Source organism: Saimiri boliviensis, chromosome 1, assembly GCF_048565385.1.
Source record: "Saimiri boliviensis isolate mSaiBol1 chromosome 1, mSaiBol1.pri, whole genome shotgun sequence".
Classification (NCBI taxonomy): Eukaryota; Metazoa; Chordata; class Mammalia; order Primates; family Cebidae; genus Saimiri; species Saimiri boliviensis.
This window is the reverse complement of record NC_133449.1, coordinates 163,669,778-163,693,941: the sequence shown is the minus strand read 5'-3', so window position 1 is coordinate 163,693,941 and position 24,164 is coordinate 163,669,778. Positions and strand designations below refer to the sequence as shown.

Below are 24,164 nucleotides of genomic sequence, written 5' to 3'. Positions count from 1 at the left end.
TAGTGCAACGGAAACTCATAAAGCTCCAACTCCCTGGGACAGAGACAGACAACAGGTGGATAAACCCACAAAAATGGGTAGAAACCAGCGTAAAAAGGATGAAAACTCCCGAAACCAGAACACCTCTCCTCCTAAAAGTGATCACAACTCCTCACCAGCAAGGGAACCAGACCGGATGGAGAAGGAGGGTGATGAAATGACAGAATCAGACTTCAGAAGATGGGTAGTAAGAAACTACAATGAGCTAAAAGAACATGTTCTAACCCATCGCAAAGAAAATAGGAACCTTGAAAAAAGATTGGACGAACTGCTGACGAGAATGGACAGCATAGAGAGGAGAATAAGTGAATTGATGGAGCTGAAAAACGCAACACGAGAACTTCGTGAAGCATGCACAAGCTTCAACAGCCGAATTGACCAAGCAGAAGAAAGGATATCAGAGGTCGAAGACCAACTCAATGAAATAAAAAGAGAAGGCAAGAACAGAGAAAAAAGCGCAAAAAGGAATGAACAAAATCTTCAAGAAATGTGGGACTATGTGAAAAGACCTAATCTACGTCTGATAGGTGTACCTGAATGTGATGAAGAGAATGAATCCAAGCTGGAAAATACTCTTCAGGATATTATCCAGGAAAACTTCCCCAACCTAGCAAGGCAGACCAATATTCAAATCCAGGAAATACAGAGAACACCACAGAGATATTCCACAAGAAGAGCAACCCCAAGGCACATAATCGTCAGATTCACCAGGGTTGAAATGAAAGAGAAAATGCTAAGGGCAGCCAGAGAGAAAGGTCGGGTTACCCACAAAGGGTAGCCCATTAGACTCACAGCAGATCTCTCAGCAGAAACCCTAAAAGCCAGAAGAGACTGGGGGCCAATATTCAACATCCTTAAAGAAAAGAACTTTCAACCCAGGATCTCCTATCCAGCCAAACTCAGCTTCATAAGTGAAGGAAAAATAATATCCTTTGTGAACAAGCAAGCACTCAGAGATTTCATCACCACCAAACCTGCTCTACAAGAACTCCTGAAAGAGGCTCTACACATATAAAGGAACAACCAGTACCAGCCACTCCAAAAACACACCAAATGGTAAAAAAGCAGCAACACAATCAAGAATCTGCATCAACTAACCAACAAAACAGCCAGGTAGCATCAAAATGACAGCATCAAATTCACACATAACAATACTATCCCTAAATCTCAATGGACTAAATGCCCCAATCAAAAGACACAGACTGGCAAATTGGATAAAAAGCCAAAACCCATCAGTGTGCTGTATCCAGGAAACCCATCTTACATGCAAGGATACACAAAGGCTCAAAATAAAGGGATGGAGGAAGATCTACCAAGCAAATGGAGAGCAAAAAAAGGCAGGAGTTGCAATTCTCATCTCTGATAAAATAGACTTTAAAGCAACAAAGATCAAAAGAGACAAAGAAGGACATTACATAATGGTAAAAGGATCACAGCAACAAGAAGAGCTAACGATCCTAAATATATATGCACCCAATACAGGAGCACGCAGATACATAAGGCAAGTTCTTAATGACTTACAAAGAGACTTAGACTCCCACACAATAATAGTGGGAGACTTTAACACCCCATTGTCAATATTAGACAGATCAACCAGACAGAAAATCTACAAGGATATCCAGGACCTGAACACAGACCTGGAACGAGCAAACCTAATAGACATTTACAGAACTCTCCACCCCAAATCCACAGAATATACATTCTTCTCAGCACCACATCACACCTACTCTAAAATTGACCATATAATTGGCAATAAATCACTCCTCAGCAAATGCAAAAGAACAGAAATCATAACAAACAGTCTCTCAGACCACAGTGCAATCGAGTTAGAACTCAAATTGCAGAAACTAACTCAGAACCGCACAGCTTCATGGAAACTGAACAACTTGCTCTTGAATGTCGACTGGATAAACAATGAAATGAAGGCAGAAATAAAGATGTTCTTCGAAACCAATGAGAACGAAGACACAACATACCAGAATCTCTGGGACACATTTAAAGCAGTCTCTAGAGGAAAATATATAGCAATGAGTGCCCACATGAGAAGAAAGGAGAGATCTAAAATTGACACCCTATCATCAAAATTGAAAGAGCTAGAGGAGCAAGATCAAAAAAACTCAAAACCCAGCAGAAGACAGGAAATAACTAAGATCAGAGCAGAACTGAAGGAAATAGAGACACAAAAAACTCTTCAAAAAATCAATAAATCCAGGAGCTGGTTTTTTGAAAAGATCAACAAAATAGACAGACCACTAGCCAGATTAATAAAAAAGAAAAGAGAGAATAACCGAATTGATGCAATAAAAAACGATAAAGGGGATATCACCACAGATTCCACAGAAATCCAAACCATCATCAGAGATTATTACAAACAACTCTATGCACATAAACTAGTAAACCTGGAAGAAATGGATAAATTCCTGGACACCTGCAACCTCCCAAGCCTAAACCTGGAAGAAGCCGAAACCCTGAATAGACCAATAACATGGTCTGAAGTCGAGGCAGCAATAAAGAGCCTACCACCCAAAAAAAGCCCAGGTCCAGATGGGTTCACGGCTGAATTCTACCAGACATACAAGGAGGAGCTGATACCATTCCTTCTGAAACTATTCCAGACAATCCAAAAAGAGGGAATCCTTCCCAAATCATTTTACGAGACAAACATCATCCTGATACCAAAACCCGGCAGAGACTCAACAAGAAAAGAAAATTTCAGGCCAATATCCATGATGAACATAGATGCAAAAATCTTCAATAAAATACTGGCAAACCGATTGCAACAGCATATCAAAAAGCTCATCCACCATGATCAAGTAGGATTCATCCCGGGGATGCAAGGCTGGTTCAACATACGCAAGTCCATAAACGTAATTCACCACATAAACAGAACCAAAGACAAAAACCACATGATTATCTCGATTGATGCAGAGAAGGCTTTTGACAAAATTCAACAACCCTTTATGCTAAAAACCCTCAATAAACTAGGTATTGACGGAATGTATCTCAAAACAATAAAAGCTATTTACGACAAACCAACAGCCAATATCATACTGAATGGGCAAAAACTGGAAGCATTCCCTTTGAAATCTGGCACTAGACAAGGATGCCCTCTCTCACCACTCCTATTCAATATAGTACTGGAAGTTCTAGCCAGAGCAATCAGGCAAGAAAAAGAAATAAAGGGTATCCAAATTGGAAAGGAGGAAATCAAATTGTCTCTATTTGCAGATGACATGATTGTATATCTGGAAGACCCCATCATCTCAGCCCAAAATCTCCTGAAACTGATAAACAACTTCAGCAAAGTCTCAGGATACAAAATCAACGTGCAAAAATCACAAGCATTCCTATACACCAGTAATAGACTTCAAGAGAGCCAAATCAAGAACGAACTGCCATTCACAATTGCTACAAAGAGAATAAAGTACCTAGGAATACAACTAACAAGGAACGTAAAGGACCTCTTCAAGGAGAACTACAAGCCATTGCTCAACGAAATAAGAGAGGATACAAACAGATGGAGAAACATTCCATGTTCATGGTTAGGAAGAATCAACATCGTGAAAATGGCCATACTGCCCAAAGTAATTTACAGATTCAACGCTATTCCCATCAAGCTACCAATGACCTTCTTCACAGAACTGGAAAAAAACACCTTAAACTTCATATGGAACCAAAAGAGAGCCCGCATAGCCAAGTCAATTCTAAGCAAAAAGAACAAAGCGGGAGGCATCACACTACCGGACTTCAAACTATACTACAAGGCTACAGTAATCAAAACAGCATGGTACTGGTACCAAAACAGAGATATAGACCAATGGAACAGAACAGAGGCCTCACAGGAAATACAACATACCCACAACCATCTGATCTTCGACAAACCTGACAAAAACAAGCAATGGGGAAAGGACTCCCTGTTTAATAAATGGTGTTGGGAAAACTGGCTAGCCATGTGCAGAAAGCAGAAACAGGACCCCTTCCTGACACCTTACACCAACATTAACTCCAGATGGATTAAAGACTTAAACATCAGACCTAACACCATAAAAACCTTAGAAGAAAATCTAGGCAAAACCATTCAGGACATAGGTGTAGGCAAGGACTTCATGACCAAAACGCCAAAAGCAATGGCAACAAAAGCCAAAATAGACAAATGGGACCTAATCAAACTCCACAGCTTCTGCACGGCAAAAGAAACAGTCAGTAGAGTGAATCGGCAACCAACAGAATGGGAAACAATTTTTGCAGTCTACCCATCTGACAAGGGGCTGATATCCAGAATTTACAAAGAACTAAAGCAGATCTACAAGAAAAAAACAAACAAGCCCATTCAAAAATGGGCAAAGGATATGAACAGATACTTTACAAAAGAAGACATACAGGAGGCCAACAAACATATGAAAAAATGCTCATCATCACTGGTCATCAGAGAAATGCAAATCAAAACCACATTGAGATACCATCTCACACCAGTTAGAATGGCGATCATTAAAAAATCGGGAAACAACAGATGCTGGAGAGGATGTGGAGAAATAGGAACACTTTTACACTGTTGGTGGGAATGTAAATTAATTCAACCATTGTGGAAGACAGTGTGGCGATTCCTCAAGGACTTAAAAATAGAAATCCCATTTGACCCAGCAATCCCATTACTGGGTATATATCCAAAGGATTATAAATCATTCTACTACAAGGACACGTGCACACGAATGTTCATTGCAGCACTGTTTACAATAGCAAAGACCTGGAACCAACCCAAATGCCCAACGATGATAGACTGGATAGGGAAAATGTGGTACATATACACCATGGAATATTATGCAGCCATCAAAAACGATGAGTTCACGTCCTTTATAGGGACATGGATGAACCTGGAAACCATCATTCTCAGCAAACTGACACAAGAGCAGAAAATCAAACACCGTATATTCTCGCTCATAGGCGGGTGTTGAACAATGAGAACACATGGACACAGGGAGGGGAGCACTACACACTGGGGTCTGTTGGGGGGAAATGGGGGAGGGGCGGGGGGTGGGGAGGTGGGAGGAGTTAGCATGGGGAGAAATGACAGATACAGGTGAGGGGACGGAAGGCAGCAAAGCACACTGCCATGTGTGTACCTGTGCAACAATCTTGCATGTTCATCACATGTACCCCAAAACCTAAAATGCAATAAAAAAAAGAAAAAAAAATGCATTCATAGAACCATATTCCCTATCTTCACAGAAATTATCTCAGTTTATAATTATATACTCATTAGTGTATTTGATGACCATTACTCTGAAAGTGGCAAATTTGTTTTTTCTCATTTTTGTGCCTGGCACAAACTAGGCACTTAATTTATCATTGTTGAGGGCTAGTCTTTATTTTTACTTGATTTGGGTCTATTTAATAGGTCCCATGTTGGAGAATGTAAGAACTTAGGTCAATTCATCCTTTTTTTTTTTTTGAGACGGAGTTTCGCTCTTGTTACCCAGGCTGGAGTGCAATGGCATGATCTCGGCTCACCGCAAACTCTGTCTCCTGGATTCAAGCAATTCTTCTGCCTCAGCCTCCTGAGTAGCTGGGATTACAGGCACGTGCCACCATGCCCAGCTAATTTTTTGTGTTTTTAGTAGAGACGGGGTTTCACCATGTTGACCAGGATGGTCTCGATCTCTTGACCTCGTGATCCACCCGCCTCGGCCTCCCAAAGTGCTGGGATTACAAGCTTGAGCCACCGCGCCCGGCCAATTCATTCTTAATTCTGAGAAAAGAGTTCAAAGGATTCTAGGTATAGCATAGTTTTCATAAAGAAGCCACATATTTTAATATCAATTTCATTTATTGCTATTGCCTCTCACCCTAGAAAATTACCAATCTATTAATGAGTTATTATGGTCCTGATAGAGTTAGCCTATTAAGACCAGGCCGGGTGTCGTGGCTGATGCCTGTAATCCCAGCACTTTGGGAGGCTGAGGTGGGTGGATCACGAGGTCAAGAGGTCGAGACCACCCTGGTCAACATGGTGAAACCCCGTCTCTACTAAAAATACAAAAATTAGCTGGGCATGGTGGTGTGTGCCTGTAGTCCCAGCTACTTGGGAGGCTGAGGCAGGAGAATTACTTGAACCCAGGAGGCGGAGGTTGCAGTGAGCCTTGACTGCTTTATGTGAGAACTTGTTACACAAGCCAAGGACGGACTGGCTATGGATGGAAGGGAGAGAATTCATGACCAGGTTTCATGAGCTTTAGGACTGCCTTGCTCTGATCTGGTGCTAAACACAAGGCCCTGGACCTCAGAGTCCCTGCAAACATCTGGTAACTAGGGAGCAACAGCTTGCAAAGGATACCCAACCGCAGAGCCAAAGGAAGAGTCTAGAATTGGAAAGACAATCCAGATAATGAATTTAGCAGAATAAAAGCCACCATTCTAATGTTCAGCTTTTCTAGTTTCCTTGTTCTTTCAATAACTATTATGAGTGTGGTAGTCCCTGTTTACTGAGTATTTACTTAGCAAGGTACTGCCCTAAATTGTGTGTGTGTGTGTGTGTGTGTATGTGTATGTGTGTGTCTGTGTGTGTGTGTGTGTGTGTGTGTGTGTCTGTGTGTGTATTTAATTCTCACAATCCTCTTTGATAGAGCTCCTTTCTACAGATAACAAAATAGAGAAATGGAGGCTTGGATAAATTAAGAAACATGTTAAAGCTTATACAACCAGAAAGTGGTAGGACTGGGTGAGAACTCTAATTTGTTGAACTCTAAAGCCTGAGTTCTCAATCATAATGCCAGACTCACACCAAATGCCAGTCACTGGAAGTCATGACTTTTTCTAACCATATCTCCAGATCACTTATCTCACTATTTACTTAATACTTTACATATACTTACTTTGTAATACAAATAGATTTTCAATATCTGTGAAATTGTAGAATATGATGGTTGTGTTTTCTGACGTTCATTAAAATAAATAAATAAATATGAAAACTAAAAAAAAGTTTATGTATTGCTTGGAAGCACGTTGCTTACCACCCCCAGTAGTAGCCACACCATGCTTTGGGAATCCCACATTATTCTATCCTGAACCATGTTTCTTCTGTCTCCTTTGTGAATAGAGGGCATTGTGGAAATCCTGCCTAGTGGCTGGTATTTTTCTGAGGCTGTTTTGAAAGGCGGTTGCCTTCTACCCCAGAGGTGGCTATACTTCAGTGATGAGAGGGATAGGGGTCTCAGTTTGTATAGTCGGCTCAGTGCTTAGGGCGGTCTGGTTGAAAAGAACTATATAGATATCACTTATCATCGTTCTCATGATGACAATGATTATTTTACATATGGCTGCTTTAAGGGTGAATGGCACAGTCTCATTTGTATGCCAGCATCTGGCAGGCTGTCACACATCTGCAGAATATAACCTAAACTGTGCTATTAATATTTCCCTTTGCATTCTCCCCAGGGCATCTGTCTCCCAAAATGCCTAAAGAAAATCCCCTCCTCCTTGAAGGCCTAGAGGCAAAATTCAGAAAACATGTCACCTAGACTGGGGAAGCAGAAGCTCCGAGTGACAGCCAGCTGAGCCTGAGCAGATTTCTGGCTCTTGGACTAGATGGAGAGAGAGAAAGGGAACCACCACCCACACTCATTCTATTAGCAGCTGCACTGCCAGGCAAAATTTGTAGGCAGGCCCAGACAGCATGTTGAGTCTGTTCCGTGATCAACAAAAGATGCCAGGCACGGTCCTGATGGTCAGTTCTCAGTGTCTTTCAAATATATCTCATACTTGCCACTACCTGGTTAAAGCTGCCTTCCCTGAAAGCCTTTGGTGACTGTTGAGTGCTCTCTGTGGTGGAGACTAGCTAGCTGTGTACCAAAACCAGGTCATTTTTCTTGGGCACACAGCCAGACTACATTTTCTAGGCTGTCTAGCAGTAAGAGGTGGCCACGTGGCTGAATGGTCTAAAAACCATGGAATGCATTCATTTTAAGGGCCTGGCTCAAAGGACTCTCCCATTTGTGATCTTCCATTACCTTCCCCTTTCACAGTCCCACTACAAACATGGTTAACACTGGGGAGCTGCAGGTGAAAGAGGCCCAAGTTTCCGAATTACTGATTGGAGGAGGCTGCCTGCTTATGGGGATTATCAATATTAGACTTTATAGAAAAATAAATCTTTTATTTGTTTGAGCCATCATGGGGTCTATTTTATATATGAACCTTCAGAGCTTTGCTATAACTCTTAAATTTCCAGGTTAGATTGTATGATCAACTGTCTACTGAACATCTCTACTTTGATGACCTACTATTATTTTGAACTTGACAGGTCCAGTAATTTTCTATATGTCAGAGTGTTTCATATACAGCAATACTTCATACAAGGCCCTTGTTCTTGTAGAATTTACATTCTAATATGAGGAAACCAAAAATATGAATAAAAAAATTCAAATAATTATAAGTACTATGACGGTAACAGGGATAGAGAGTTACTGGTAGCTACTTGAGAGTTAACGGGAGAAAGTACCTCCGAGGTCTGAATAGTGATATGTAGCCAGCCACGTGAATGCTGGGGGCAGAATATTCCAGAAAGAGAAAACAGCAAATGCAAAGAATGGAAGAATAAGGTTTACTCAGGAACAGAAAAGTGGTTAGTTGGCTGAAACTAAGTGAATTAGGGAAGACTGACATGACAGGATATTAAAGATGGAGACAGGCTCCAGATTATGTGAAATCTTATAGGCCAAGTTAAATAACTTTAAGTTCAATGGGAAGCTACCAGAGTGTTTTTATCAGGGAAGGAGTGATATCTGAATGACATGTTGAAAAGTCCACTCTGACTGTTATGGGGCGTGTACTGTATAAAAGGGCAGGAAAAAATGGAGACCAGACAAGAGATTACTGCAGTCACAGAGATGAGAGACAACAGTGGCTTATGCTAGTGCAGGTAGGAGTGGAGATAGGGACATCTGAGTTGATTTGACATATATTTTAGAGGACATATTGGCAGAGCTCATGAATAGATGGAGTTAGAGTGGGGGAGGCTGGTAAATGGAAGAGAAAACTCCATACTGATGCCTAGGTCAATTGTCCAGCTGCCTGAGTTGTTCAGTGCCATTCCTCATAAATTTCATGCCTCAGGCTTCTGGGGAATGGAGTACATGATAGGTATTCAGTAAATGACCATTTTTTACTACAACATAGAGGGTCAACACAGTGGGGTGAAAATGGTGGCCCGGCTATTTAGCAATTATTTTGACTTTTCTATTTTTTTAATTTTTAATTTTTATTTTTTGAGATGGAGTCTGGCTCTGTGACCCAGGCTGGAGCGCAGGGGAGCGACCTTGGCCCACTGCAGCCTCTGCTTCCCAAGTTCAAGCAATTCTCTTGCCTCAGCCTCCCAAGTAGTTGGGACTACAGGCGTGTGCCACCATGCCTGGCTATTTTTTTTTTTTAATTTTTATTTTTAGTAAAGGTGGGGTTCCTCCATGTTGGCCAGGCTGGTCTTGAACTGCTGACCTTAAGCAATCCACCCACCTCAGCTTCCCAAAGTGCTGGGATTACAAGTGTGAGCCACTGTGCCCGGCTGACTTTTCTGAATTTTAATTAAATAGGAGATAATAGTACTTACGTTATAGGATTGTTTCATCCAATATGTCCTTGGGGGTAGAAATTATTACTATAAAGGGGCATGATGGGCATGAGAATTATTAGTAAAGTTCTCTTTTCGTATATCGATGCTGGTTATAGGCGAGTTCAACCTGTGAAATTTTATCAAGCTGTACAATTATGTGTACTTTTCTATATGCATACTGTACTTCAATGAGGTAAAAAATGGGATCCTACACTTAAAGTGCCTAGTGCAAGTGCTTGGAACTCAATAAATGTCAGCCACTATTATTTTTACTATTATGATACAACGGAAACAGGTATGTCTGTGGTCCATGCTGTCCTTACAGATTTATGAATCCTTTAACTGAGAAAGAAACAGAGAAAGAACCTGAACTCTCAGGTCTTATCTTGTTGATAAAATCCTCTCTAATTTTAATTCATGACATATACGTGACTCTGAATGAAGGAATTGATTCAGAGTTCCAATCCAGAGTTAGTCCTGGCCTATCACATGTAATAACAATATTTCCCTAACTTTATTGTTATGATTAAAGAGTCTCATAGGTGCCAGTGTATTTTAAAAGGGGCAAGTTCTCCACAAATGCTAGGTGTTGCATTTCTGTTCCATATTTTCCCCAAGCCCACTCGTACCTGAATACCCTTAATTCAGGCCAGTTGATTCTTGGCCACAAAGAAAGGATACTAAAACTTTGATTGGTTATTTCAAAGTTCCATAGGTTAATCCTCAGGTCATCAGCAGACATGTAGGTTTCATAGTCGCTGTTGACAGATATGGAGTTGATGTGATATGTGTGTGCGTTGGCAAATACTCTTCGTGGGGTGGCCTCCACCATCAGGTCCATGGGTCTCAAGACAGGCACCTGGAATGCAAGAGAAACAAATCACTTCGGAACCAAAGGTCTTCCATAGGAAAAGAGTGTGCATGCTTATGTCATTGATTATCGCACAACAAATCATAGCCACACTGAAGAAACACCAAGTCAGAGAAAGAAGAGGCTAATAAGGAATCACACGTTGTTCCTGTTCCCTTCCATTCCTCCTCTTTCAAAAGATATCACCATCACTTAGCCCTGATGGGAAATTTCATTCTTTGTAAATTCTAAACATTTTCCCAAGCTCCTCCAGGTGGCCTCGTCTCAGGGGAACTTGGCTTCCATTGTGGAATCATTACCTTTCAGAGACGTTGTTCCAGATTTTTTTTTTAAAACATGGAATCTATTTAAAAAATGAAGTTGTGGGAAAATTTTTAAAATGTCTAATTCAACTTCAATCTAAATTTATCTTTTATGTCTTTTCATCTCATGGCTTTGGAAGCCTACACCCCTTCCTGGCTTTGTTCTCAATCCTTAAGGGCATTTTGGGAAACTTTATCATCACCCAAGACTCTAACAGTCCAAATTCAGTCACTAATATAGAGGGAACCCAGTGACATCCTGATTGACCTGAGAAAATCTTGGTTTATACTTGTCTTAGAGTGAGAACCAGGTAGTCTCCACATTTACATGCAAAACTATCCCAGTTTGGATATTAATGATATGGTCACCTTACTGATATATAAAAACTTCTCAGTAAGTATTTGTTGAAAGAATGAGAACAAATGAGTAAATGATTTCTTTCTGGTGGATAAGGGAATCGGCAGTTAAATAGTTTCCCACACATGACTGTCTCTCTGGCAAACATGAACAAAGAACCATCACGCTTCCTCCTTCATCTATGAGTTCTGGGTGAACTGGCTCCAAAGAAAGAGAGTAAGAACACAGATGTCTGAAAGGAAGCAAACTAAAAAAGCACCAAAGACAAACAAAACCCCACACCACAGGCATGGTCTCTTAATAAAAACAAGATAATAAAATAACCAAAGCTATTTTCTTTTCAAGCTCATCATCTCTTGCAACTGAGCCCCGACTGATTTGATACCAGGTGGTAGATGAAGACTTCGACTTCTGGATTGGCTTCAACCCAGGTGGCGAGGAGAAGAAAGTACAAACAAAAGTTAAATTTTCTGAAGTGCAGCCACCTCACCAATATAATCTTTTAGAAAAAAGAATTCTCCCAGCCCAGACTTGAGGGACTTGAACTCACCTTTGAGGGAGTTTTTAAACCAAATGAATGATTCAGAGGAAACACGGAATTCTAGACAGATGTGGTACTTGATAACCCAGAAACTAGAGGTGACTTGGGAGTGGCTCTAGATGAGTCAGCCATTGTCTGAATGGTAGGAAAGGAAAGGGAGGGAAAGTCTTTGTGGTCCCCCATCCCAATCATAAATAATGGCCCTATAGCGTTAAGTGTGCGTGGCAGGAATTGGGAGACCAGTTTGCCACTAACCAACAGGCTGTGAGGTCTGGGCAACTAACCTGCTCCTCCTGAGCTCAATCACGCTGTCTGCAAAACAGTGACCATGCTCCCTATGCCCTCACTATCACAAAGTGTGGTTTGGGGTTTTGCTGAGATGATCTGACCTCCAACGCAACCTCCTACCCAGTCTTACAACAACATTTACTGAGTGTCACACGAAGTCCTAGGGGGAACAACTGGTGAGCAGAACCAGACACAGGTCCTGCCATCTACAGCTAATCTTGTCAGAGGAGACAGACGTGATTAAAAGAACTAGGTCCCCCAAAGAGAGGATATACTGCCAAGAGGGTTTTAACCTGCTCAGGGAGAACTGGAGAGGCTTTCCTGAGAAGGTATGAGTGTGTTGAGATGTGAACGATGGGTAGGGATTTAACCAGGCTAGGAGGGGAGAATGTGTTTGAGGGATGTGCAAAGGTCCTGTGGTGGGGTGAACAAGTCAAGAGTGAAGGACCGATAGGTCACTGTGGTTGAGACAGAGGTAGTGATGGCAGCTATTGTGGGAGATGAGGTCACAGGGTAGGTAGGAGGCAACACTCCTCCAAAAAAGTTTTGCCATTATTCCAAGCGAATAGGGAAAAAAAATGAAAGGATTTGTAATGACTGTGATACAATCAAATCTCGGTTTTGATTAGATCATTCCAGATGTACAGTGGAAAACAAGTTAGAGGACTAATGAGGTAGAATTCTAAAAGGGAAGATCATATATTCTTGGATACCAATTAAGGGCATGCCTGAGTTAAGGTATCGTAACGGATAAAAAGTAACCTTGCCCTCAGAAACTCTACATTGAAATATTTATGGTGCATTTTCTCTGTGTCAAGCATTCTTCATACATAATCTCAGGTAATTCTTTCAAGAGCCCTGTGAGGATAGTCACACTGGTACTCATACAAAGGTACAATACGTACTCATACAAAGAGAAAACTCAGGCACAGAGAGGCTAAGTCACTGGCCCACGGTTGCCCAGACAAAGGAAGCATAGCTAGGTTTAATTTGGGGACTGCTAAGTGAGTGTTCCTCCCACTGTACCACACCCTATTGAAATATCATACAGAGTAGGAAGTGACAAATGCTCTGAAAGTGACATAAATTGCCAGGAGAATTGATGGAATAACTAGCATTACTGGTAGTTATAATGGTAGCGGGACTCATAGCACTGCTGTCATTAAGAAACTTCAGTTAGGTGGTGTTGGTATTCATGGTATTTGAACACAGAATTTGTTCTTTGAGAAACGTGTGCCATGCTTTTATAGTTTGTCACAAAGGAGTTCCCCACCTGAAGCTTTTGGTTGCTACCTGCTTCCTCTGCCCTCCAGAGGTACCAGAGCTCAGAGCAGGATCCCAAGGGCCACAAAAGAAATGGAATCTGCCGGACTTCCTGAGGGTTCTCCTGAACTCTTTCCTGGGCCTCCTTGGTTACGGTGCATTGTCTGCAGATGGTTCCTGTGGCTGTGGTGACGTGAAAGGGAGCATGCAGCCAGGAACAAGAGGCATTACAGAGTGGGAGCTGCCAGCCCAGAGCTTCAGCTTAATGTGACGGGCCTGCCTGCTAATTCAGGCTGACATATTCCATGATGTACCACTTAATGGGTAAGGGCTCCATGTAGGTATCTGGGGATGGAGCCTCTAACACTTTGCAGATAAGACAGGGGGATGGAGAGCTGAATGCCTCTCATGTTATTCCAGCCTCAGTCCCAGGCCTATGTAAAGGCTTGTCCGCTGCCCAGCGACTGCCCTTCCAAGGAGGAAAAGGGAAGTTTGGTGGTTCAAGCAGGATAGGATGGACGATTAGGAAACCACATTGAGATTGTTTTTCATCTGCTCTGGCCACGTACTCCTTTTGAGGCCAGGCAGGGAGGAGATTCGGACACTATTCCCTGAGTCAGGCCCACAGGCAATCATTAAAGCTGTCTCTGGAAACATACATGGAGAGCTTCTTGTGCCCGCTGCTGTGTTTAGAACCCCCCGCTCCCTGCTCCACCCAAATCCAAGGAGTTATCTCTCCCAATGCCCTCAGTAACCAACCTTCCAAGGATTATTCCTTCTGTTTGCCCCATTTTACAGGGGAGGTTGGGGGAGGCAGAGGAGTCCTCAATGTGAATGAAACTATTAGACTGAAATACAAAACTGCCATTTCTGTAAGTCAAAAATTGCCAAATATCAGCAATCTCATGTGATTTAGCCTAAGACTTTAAAAAGCCTCTGTGCCGTATGGATGTGACATCAAATCAGGGAACGTGTTGGCTTGGAAGAACCCATAGAGCCTCTTCCTAAGACATCATCTGTGTGTGGGGGAGAGTCTTATAGTGGGAGGCCATAGTGTCTAGGCCTCTCCTCCTTCATTATTCTTGGTATTATACGCTGGCATCCTCAATAATATCACGCTGGAAGAAATATTTCTGTGGATAAGCAAAGTGTGAAAGCGAGTAGCCTGGGCAGTTCTTGAAATCTACAGATGAGGACATCGAGGTCTCAGAGGTTAAGTACCTTGTCCATGGTTACCTTTCTAGGGTTGCCCGCACAGCCCAGGCCTCTGCCTCCTGTCCCAGACTTCTGCTTCAGCACACCACCTGCCTGAGCCATCCTCCATGGGACCAGAACCCCCTTTTGCCAAATGACAGAAGCAGAACTAGACAAAATTCAAATCAGGCCAGGACGTCTTAACTCAGTTCAAACCTTCTTGTCTGAGCCATCTTGGCAGAGTCGTTGATGGGGCTAGGATCAATGCAGAGACAAGGGAGGTGCTGTGGGGAAAGTGGCCGGTCCTTGGCGCTTTGAGCGGCCAGTGCTTGGCCCACCTGCAGGTGGTTCTATGCTGAGCAGCTGGAATTCAGTGACGTCCCCCGACTCAGGGGCTTCATCCTCCTCTCTGATCCCAGTTGAGTTTCAGCTCATTCTCCTAGGCTGCTTTCAAAGGACAAGCATCCCAGCCCTGGACACCCAGTATTACATTAGAATATTAACTGAATAATGTCCCAGGTCCCCAAAGAGCAGCCTGAGTCTAATCTTCAATGAAGCTTACAGAGATCTATTTCAGTTGTAATATTCCTGGGAAGCTCTCCCCACCAGAGAGCGGCATGGCTTCCTCCCTCACTTCAATCAGTCCCTGCTCGAAGGTCACTCCTCAGGAAGGCCTTCCATGGCCATCCCCCCCTCAAATCACACAGCCTCCAGTCTATCCTCTTACCCAACTGACTGATTAGAGTGTTTTAAACCCTCAAGCAGTTCATCAGTGAATTTTCTTCGCTGTTTCGTAATTAACTTGGTAGATGTTACAATCCCTATTGCACAGACGAGGAAGCTGAGGCACGGAAAGGTGAACTTGTCTGAAGGCACACGGTGAGTCTGAGGCAGGGCGACTACTCAGGCCTGGCACTTCTGCCACTCTTTGACTCAAGAGTCTATGCCCTTAGTCACTTAAAGCACACTCAGATGCTTGGGAGGGAGACAAGTTAACAGACCTTTCAGCAAGGTTAATCATACCGCCATGGAGGTCAGTAGGCACTGCCCAGGTAATATCAGCCAAAGGGGTCCTGCCTGGGGACCCCAAGGCAGACCTCAGAAAGGAGAGGACTACCAAGCTAGCCAGGGCTTGAAGGGTGAGTGGGAGGTCCCCAGAGAGAGGTGGGCGGTGGGGACGGGAGGGAACTGGGCTCCAGTCAAAGGGACCAGCAGTGTGCAAACTCAGGAGAGACCACAAAGGACACGTATATAGACGGGTGACTGTGCTTCTGGGGTAAGGCCAGCGATTTAGCTATTCATTCAACAAATACTCGTTAAATCCCTCCTCAATAGCAGACATGTTCTAGGGGCTAGTGCCACAACAGTGAACACTCTGTGGGGTATAAGTTCTTGTGTGTATGTGTATATGAGGGAAACCTGAGCTGGGTAAGGGGCTAGCAAGCAGGAGGTATGCTCTTTGAGGTGGGGTGGTCACAGAAGGCCTTTCTGAGGGAGTGATGGTTGAACAGAGACCTGAATGAAGTGAGAGAGGGAGCCATGCAGCTCTATGGGAAAGAGCATTCCAGGCAGGGGGCACAGGGAATGCAAGGGCAAGTACAGGAGGAACAATAGCAAAGAGCTTTTCTTTTTAAAGAGACAGGGTCTTGCTAAGTTGCCCAGGTTGGAGTGCAACGGTGATTCACAGGCACGATCCCACTACTTATCAACATGGGAGCGTTCACTTGTTCTGTTTCTGACCTGGGAAGGTTAACCCCTCCTTAGGCAGCCTGGTGGTCCCTCGTGCCCAGGAGATCACCATATTGATGTTGAATTTAGTGTGGACACCCTATCGGTATAGGGCACTACAGCCCAGGTCCCCTGTGCTCAAGTGATCCTCTTGCCTCAGCCTCCTGAGTAGCTGGGACTATGGGCACATGCCACTGTACCTGTCAGCAAAGAGCTTTTACAGCTGGAGAGAAGTGAGTAAGGAAGCAGAGCAGCCGGAAAAGATGTTGGATCGGTAGTTAGGGCCGGATCACCACCTTCACTGTGCGGGTGAGGAGAGCCCAGGGAGGCGTGAGTAGCTACCTGTGAGTAGCTGCCTGATCTGGGACTCTATCTTCCCTCACCCTTCCTTCTGTCTCTGCCCACCCGCCTTCAGTCTTCCCCCCGCAGCTTCTTATTATCTGTCCTGCCTCTCCTCTTGGGAAATAGCAGATCATCTTTCACTTCCCAGAACCCATTTACTAACAAAATGAACGTTGCTGTCATTTGGCTTATTTGGTGACCACACCAGCGATTCTTCACAATCTTCCACGGCACCTAAGTGGGGGGTGGCTGATCACGGTGCCTTGCTTCAGAGACATGCAATTAAAGCAGAGTAGAGCCCTAGAAAACAGGAAGACCCTGAAGCCTCCACTTTAAAAAACATCTGTGAAAAGGCACAGCAGGGGGATGCCATGGGGAGGACTCCCCTTAATAAACCTTCATGAGAGGATTTTTTCACAGAGAAAAAAACAACAGCTGTGTTTATCATTGCAACCTCCAGCAACCCGGTAAATTGACAGATTCAAGGCAAGACTCAGAGAAGAAAGAAGGGATGGCCAGATAGGAGATAAAGAACAGAAAAGATGAAGTGATGGAGAAGCAAGAAGAGAGAGATGTCTGTAAGATGTGGATGGATTTTAGTTATTTGGTAACTCTAGGCCAAATCTCATTGAGATGAAGGGACAAACCTTTGAATACCATTGCTTGTTATGTACAACCAACATAATCAACATTTTGGAGTACTTTGAAAAAATTGCTATCAATTTAAATCCACACTGGCTCCATATCTCCATGTTAGTGTTCAACAGGTGCTCCCCACTCCCTTCCCCGGATAGTTGAGATTACTCTACATTTAGACTGACAGGATATATCAAGGTCATGGGGTTTGGTGGGTATCACCAATTAGAAGTGCACATAGGAGGGTTATAACCACACACTGGCTCCAGATAAAGCCATTGACAAACATTTATTAAGCATCTACTACATGCTGAGAAGCTGCCACACAGAGTATCCTTGAGAATCTCAGGAGAGGTAGCCAATATACAACCTCCTCCCCCTTCTTACTCAAAACCAGCCCTTTCGGGAATCTGAAACCAAGGCTGTTTGATCTAGAAAAGACAAAGATGAGAGCGGAAGTCCTGGGTGTCCACCTCATCCTAAGTATAAGGATCCTGTTGCTCTGGGACCACAGGTTTGAGGCCCAGTGGAGAATGTGAGGGTGAATATGTTATGCCATCTTGAGGCACTGGATGGTAAAGCTCTCAGAGGGGCTTGGAAATTCCAGATTCCAGCCTGACTTCAAATTCAAATCACCTTGCCTTTTTACTGGGCTTCCTTTAAGAAACAGCCTTCATGAATTTTTAGTAACAATTGCCATAGGTTTGGGATAAAGCCAATAGCTAAGGGGCAGCCAGACTTTGTTTTCAAGGAAGAGGGAGTGAATTGTCATAAAAATGGGAGAGCCATTGGGTCCTTCCGTAAATACCCTAATTCCAAAGCAATACAGCTTGGTGGTACAGAGCAGCTGTCTTCAATGAGAATACTGTTCCCCTTGGAACAGTCGTGGTGGATGACTTGCTAAGAACTATGTGAAAAAATTTTAAGGAAATTCATCTCTTCATTCCTAACTTCCATGTTCTCCTTCCTAAAATCAGATCTTTTCAGGAGTACCCACAGCCTAGGCTCTCCTTTTTCCTTTTGCAAAAGAAAGATATAGAAGATGTACCTTAACTTATCTTGAATCTTACTAAGGTGTATTATGCAATTCATAAACTCTTCTGAGAGGGACATTTGCATGACACTTTTAATCAAGGCCCCACAGATGCCCCCATCCCCAGCTCGTTATGATACGCATTTCTAATAAAATTTTACTTTTTATATGTAGTCATCACTTGTCAGAATTATATGTTAATGTTGTTTTGATGTATTGTGTTCTATTAATAGTTATGGCAACAACTAAACCCAGAAGATAATTTTAAAGTCTTATAGTAATATATTCATAAAAGGAAAAACCTATTTACATCTATATATGTTAAAGAAACGATCAAAAAAACTTTTAACATTTAGGGGAAATGCAGTAAAAAAGATGTTTTAAAAAGAAAAAAATATATAAAGCTTTTGAGTTAAAAAAAATTGTTCACATATTCTTTTAGTGGGTATTGGTGAGTATCCAGTAATGAGGTATTTAAATCCCACTGGATGCAACAAAGGTGATATAACAGTTTTATTTTAAACTGCCAATGTTTAAAATACTCTGAAGTCACATTTTCTGCAATTATTTAACATTACAATGGACATGCTTAGTTGTCCACTTTAACGTGCCCTGGAAGGTACACAGCTATTCAAAATTCTTCTAGGGGTAAACAAGCTCACAACTGGAATGGAATAGAGGACTTTTCAAGTTACACAGACTTGGGCTTGGGTCCTGGCTGTGCTAATTACCAACCATGTGGCCTTGGGCTTGTTTAATCTTTCTTGATATCAGTATTCCCTTCCTTAATGTTGGGGATATATAGCTCTTTCGGTAGCATTGTTAAGAGAACTTAGCACAAGAATTGATATACACAGTCTAATGAAGAAACATTTATGGAGACCTTGCTTTGTGCCAGGTATGTGCTAAGCATTTATGCACACCATGTTATTGAATCTTTACACTGGCCTTATGAAGTAGGTACTAAGATCATTGTCATTTTTTTGGATGTAACTCCTGAAGCAACACAGGTCATGAAGTCTGCCCACTGTCATGTGGTGGCCAAGGGGTAGAATTGTTGCTGGCTGTTGGCTCTCTGGTTCCAGCCCCTATGGCAGCTATTATTGGCATTCTTACCATTAACTTCCAATTGTAGAAAAATGGTCCATTCTGAAAGATTGCCTGGGGAAGATTTTCTGACTTTTCTTTATTGGCTCTGAGGCTTTAGCATCTTTTCCATTCACTAAGGGAATTCGGTCATGATTATACAATGGAAATTGTTTAGGAAAAGTAGTGAGGGGAATGATTGGTCATTGGATAGCAATTAACTTTACTGAGAATTTAAAAAGCTGAAAGCTCTCCTGGTTAGGGGTTTTGCAAATAGCTCTGTCCTCATTGTCACGAAAATCTTGAACAATATAGATGCTCATCCAATTATCAAACTAACCTGGGGGGCAAAGTCTGGCATTGTGTGTACCCATTATTAAAGGGTAATTCAGTGTAACAAACCAAATCGAGTATGTACAACGACTGTCAAATAAAATAAACCACTAACAAATTAAATTACTTTTCATTTTCAGTGGGAAGAATGCCAGTCATTTTTCATTTAAAAAATATGCATCTTAGTTCCATTTTTTAAAAACCTGAAAAGAAGCATTTAAAGACCTCTTGTGCTATTTGTACTGATGCTTGTTGTCTATAGTTACCTTTCTCCTGGTCCTAGGGCGTTTTTCCTCAAAGAATTAGTGGAACGTTGAACCTTGCTTTGGTCAAAAAACCTGTTTCTTCTATGGATCAATGGTGGATGGAGTTCAGAAAGCAGGAGTGATAGGCTGGCTCTGGCTTACAGCGACATATCAGAGCTGTTGTTTCCAGAATGAAACTGCCACTCACCAGCACCCCGCCAAAACCCCCTGGGAATCCCATCCAAATAATATAATTTTGAGATTTCCCTGCTCACACCCTTCAACAGCCTCAATATGTCCCTAATTTCTTCTTTTACTGGCTTTGTCGTATAGAATGAAATAAGCCTGAGAAGAAAAATCCCTTTGAACCAAGTCAGGCTTTGTGTTTCAGGTCATTAAATATCTTAGAATTATATTCTTTCATTTGACAAACATTTATTAAGTGCCAATTACTGTACTAGGTAGTATGTATACAGAGTGAGCAAAACAGATTAAGACGTAGAATTTAAAGTCTAATAGGGAAGAAAGACATAAATGTCTCCAAGTAAATAAATATAATGTTATAAACTGTCACTGGTCCTATAAAGAGATGTATATTGTTTCATGAGAGAAAGAAATAAGGGCTCTAATTTAGACTGAGGAATCAGTTGTTTTTAAAGACATGACAATTCACCCCATAAAAGCAGAGCTATAAGCATTTGGTCCTCTTAATCAGTGGTTCTCAATTAGGAGTGATTTTGCCGTTGGGCAGTGTCTGGAGATATTTTTGGTTGCCACTACCGAGGGGATGTTACTGACATACGTGTACAGGAGCTAGGGATGCTGCTCAATTCCTTTTGATGAACAGGGAAGCTCCCTCTGAAACAAAAAATTGTCTAGCATAAAATGTCAACAGTTCCAAGGTTGAAAAACCCAGCTCTTAAGGACACTCTCCCGGAACACAGTCCAAATCTAGGGTGGATAGAAGAAACCAAGTGCTGACTTCCACAGTAGGCCAGCAGTAAGTTTCAGTTCATGAAGATGTTTTGGATGAAAAAGTACTTCATATACATGCATATATATTATATATATATATATATATACACATAAATATATAGAAATATTTTTAATATCTATATTTCAAATACATATATGATATATATTTGAAAGACTTATCCCCCATAGCCAGCTATAAGAATAATATACAATGCATAAAAGCTGCCTTAGGAATTAATGTATATATTTGAAATTCAATGCCTCAAGAATGGTTTGCACGGCAAACAATTTCATGCTCTTTGTATCTTTGACTTCTTTTGGCCTATGAAAAGGAGAGAAAAAATACCTTTCTTTCAGAAGATAAACTCAGTGTCTAATTACCAACCCAGGCAGAAGGCTGTAATTCTGCCAGTTTTATCTTATTTTTTTCCCCAGACACTTACATTTTCTGCCAATATCACTATTTCTCAAAGTGTGTTTCCCTGTTCACTGCCTTCCTGTTATTTCCTTTGATGTTTTACATTGTGTAATGCCACAAGAAAAAAAGAGACATCTTAAAATACCCCAGTAGAGAAAATTTCAATTAACATTTACAGCTGGGGAGAGTAGGGTTGGGAGAGACAGTGTTTTAATTTTTGATTAGTATGGTTAGGATTAATCACAAAAATTGTTTTTTGCTGTTTTTTTTAACTGTTATTGATGAAGTATTACCTTTTCCTGTTATTAAAATAAATATCACTGTATCTTTGATCACCAAGGACTGACCAAACCTCAGAAGTATCACACTGCATTCTGACATTTATTGCTATGAAATACACAGAACCAAGAAGATAAATACAAATTTGATACTAATTTCAAGAATCTTACAGCTTGAAGTTACCTGAGAGGTCATTTACATTAAAAAGGTCTGGATAAACACAAAGATACATTTCTAAGAATTTAGAAAACATGGCCTTTCATCGATCTGCACAATGCTATAATATCCATAGCTACACTGTGTCAGTTCTGCCTCCCACCAACAGATGGCGGGAGTAATTACTAGCAATGCTTTGATTTAGAAACAAATTGACTTAAGATTGACATTTCAGGGTTGCATTGTCTGATTCCCAGCCTTGGCTGCACGTCAGAATGAAATAAGATCTCTTTTTAAAAACTGATGCCTGGGCCCCCAGGGGTTCTCTTTTGCCCTTCTGCTTCTGCCATGGGTGATGCAGCATGAAGATTCTCACAAGATGCTGGCACCTTGATATTGAACTTTCCAGCCTCTAGAACTGTGAGAAATAAATTTATTTTCTTTATAAATTACCCAGTCTGTGATATTCTGTTATACAAACACAAAACAGACTAAGACCATGGGTTTAAATTGATTTTTATAGTTCTATACTGATTGAAGGATTTTTGTTAATTTAAAAAAATTCTGATGATATTTATAATCATAAATAGGAAATCACTTATGGAAGATAAAAAAGACAGGAAAAAGGTTACTATTTATAATATATAAAGAGTTCATGAAAATTAGTAAAAAGACAAACAGCTCAATAAAAGTATGGGTAAAAAAAGGAATGGAAAATTTAGAAAAAGGGAAAAGAAGATGACCAAGACACTAATAGAAATATGCCCAACTCATTAGCAAAGAGATGTAAACTAATATTTTAAAAATCTTTAATCTTGTAAAAGATTAATCTGATGAATCTTTTAATTTTAACCTTTAATCATGAAGAATTTACTATATGCCAGTTGCTGTTATAAGTCTTATAACTATTAATTCTTTTACACTCATAACAATTTTATGAGGTAGGTATTCATATCATCCTCTTTATACAGATCAGTGTATCTGAGACACAAAGCAGTAATGTGTCCTAGCTAAAAGCACACAGCTGGTACTTGCTGGAGCTGAGATAGATACTCAGTATTTCTAGCTAAGTGAGTCCTAATTCTAAACCACTATACCTATGCTGCCTCTCAGTTGGATGTATAAAAAGAAAACTATAACATCCTATCCTGGAGATGGAATAAACAATGAGCATTTACTCATGGAAGCATGAATTGCAACAAGATTTTCAGAAGGTAATCTGAAAGTAGCTGTTAAAATAATGTACATATCTTTTAACTTAGTAAACCCTACTTTAATGAAAACTATCCCTTAAAAACATCTGTACATAATAATACACAGGCATGTCCCAGAGATACTGCAAGTTCAATTCCAGAACACCACAATAAAGTGAATATTGCAATAAAGTTATACAATTTTTTTGTTTCCCAGTGTAAAGTTATGCTTACACTATACTGTAGTCTATTAAGTGTACAATAACGTTATGTCTAAAATGAACAAGGTACATAATTTAAGTAAAAAATTTTTGCTAAATAATGCTAATGATCATTTGAACCTTCTGTGAGTTATAATCTTTTTGCAGGTAGATGGTCTTGCCTCAATGTTGATGCTGCTGATTGATTGATCAGGGTGGTAACTGCTGAAGGTTGACGTGGCTGTTGCAATTTTTAAAAGACAATAATGAAGTTTGCCATAGCGATTGACTCTTCCTTTCATCTATTTCTCTGTAGCATATGATGCTGTTTGATAGCATATTATCCACTGAAATTCTTTCAAAATTAGAGACAATCCACTCAAGCACTGTCACTTCTTTATTAACTAAGTTGATATTCTAAATCCTTTGTTGTCATTTCAACAAGGTTCACAGCATCTTCACTGGAGTAGATTTCATCTCAATAAACCATTTTCTTTTCTTATCCATAACAAGCAACTCCTTATCTGTTAAAGTTTTAACATAGACTGCAGCAATTCAGGCACATCTTCAGGCTTTGCTTTTAATTCTATATTTTTTTATTTCCACCACATTTGCAGAGATTTCCTCCACTGAAATCTTGAGCCCCTCAATGTCATTTATGGGAGTTGGAATCAAATGTTTTCAAACTCCTGTTAATGTTGATATTTTGACCTCCTTTCTTAAATCATGAATGTTCTTAAGGGCACCTAGAATGGTGAGTGCTTCCCAGAAGATGTTCAATTTACTTTGTTCAGATCCATCAGATAAACTATTTTTAGTAGCGACAGCCTTTCAAAATGTATTTCTTAAGTAATGAGATTTGAAAGTCCAAAATGACTTTTTAATCTATGGGCTGCAGAATGGATGTTGTTAGCAGGCCTAAATATGTTAGTCTCCTTGTACTTCTCCATCAGAGCTCTTGGGTGACTAGATGCATTGTCAAGGAGCAGTAATATTTTGAAATAAATCTGCTTTTCCAGGCAGTAGGTCTCAAAAGTAGGCTTAAAATATTCAGTAAACCATGCTGTAAACAGAGATGCTCTC

General features: G+C 41.1%; 1 protein-coding gene across 12 annotated transcripts in view; it reads right to left on the bottom strand.

Moving 5' to 3' along the window:
* Positions 1-24,164, bottom strand: part of PPP2R2B (protein phosphatase 2 regulatory subunit Bbeta) — a 520,898-nt gene that overhangs the window by 69,536 nt on the left and 427,198 nt on the right. For all 12 annotated transcript variants that reach the window (XM_074379725.1, XM_074379718.1, XM_074379708.1 and 9 more), the window contains one exon: positions 10,322-10,499. In XM_074379725.1, coding sequence (XP_074235826.1) covers positions 10,322-10,499 — 178 coding nt within the window. The remainder of the gene's footprint in view (positions 1-10,321; positions 10,500-24,164) is intronic.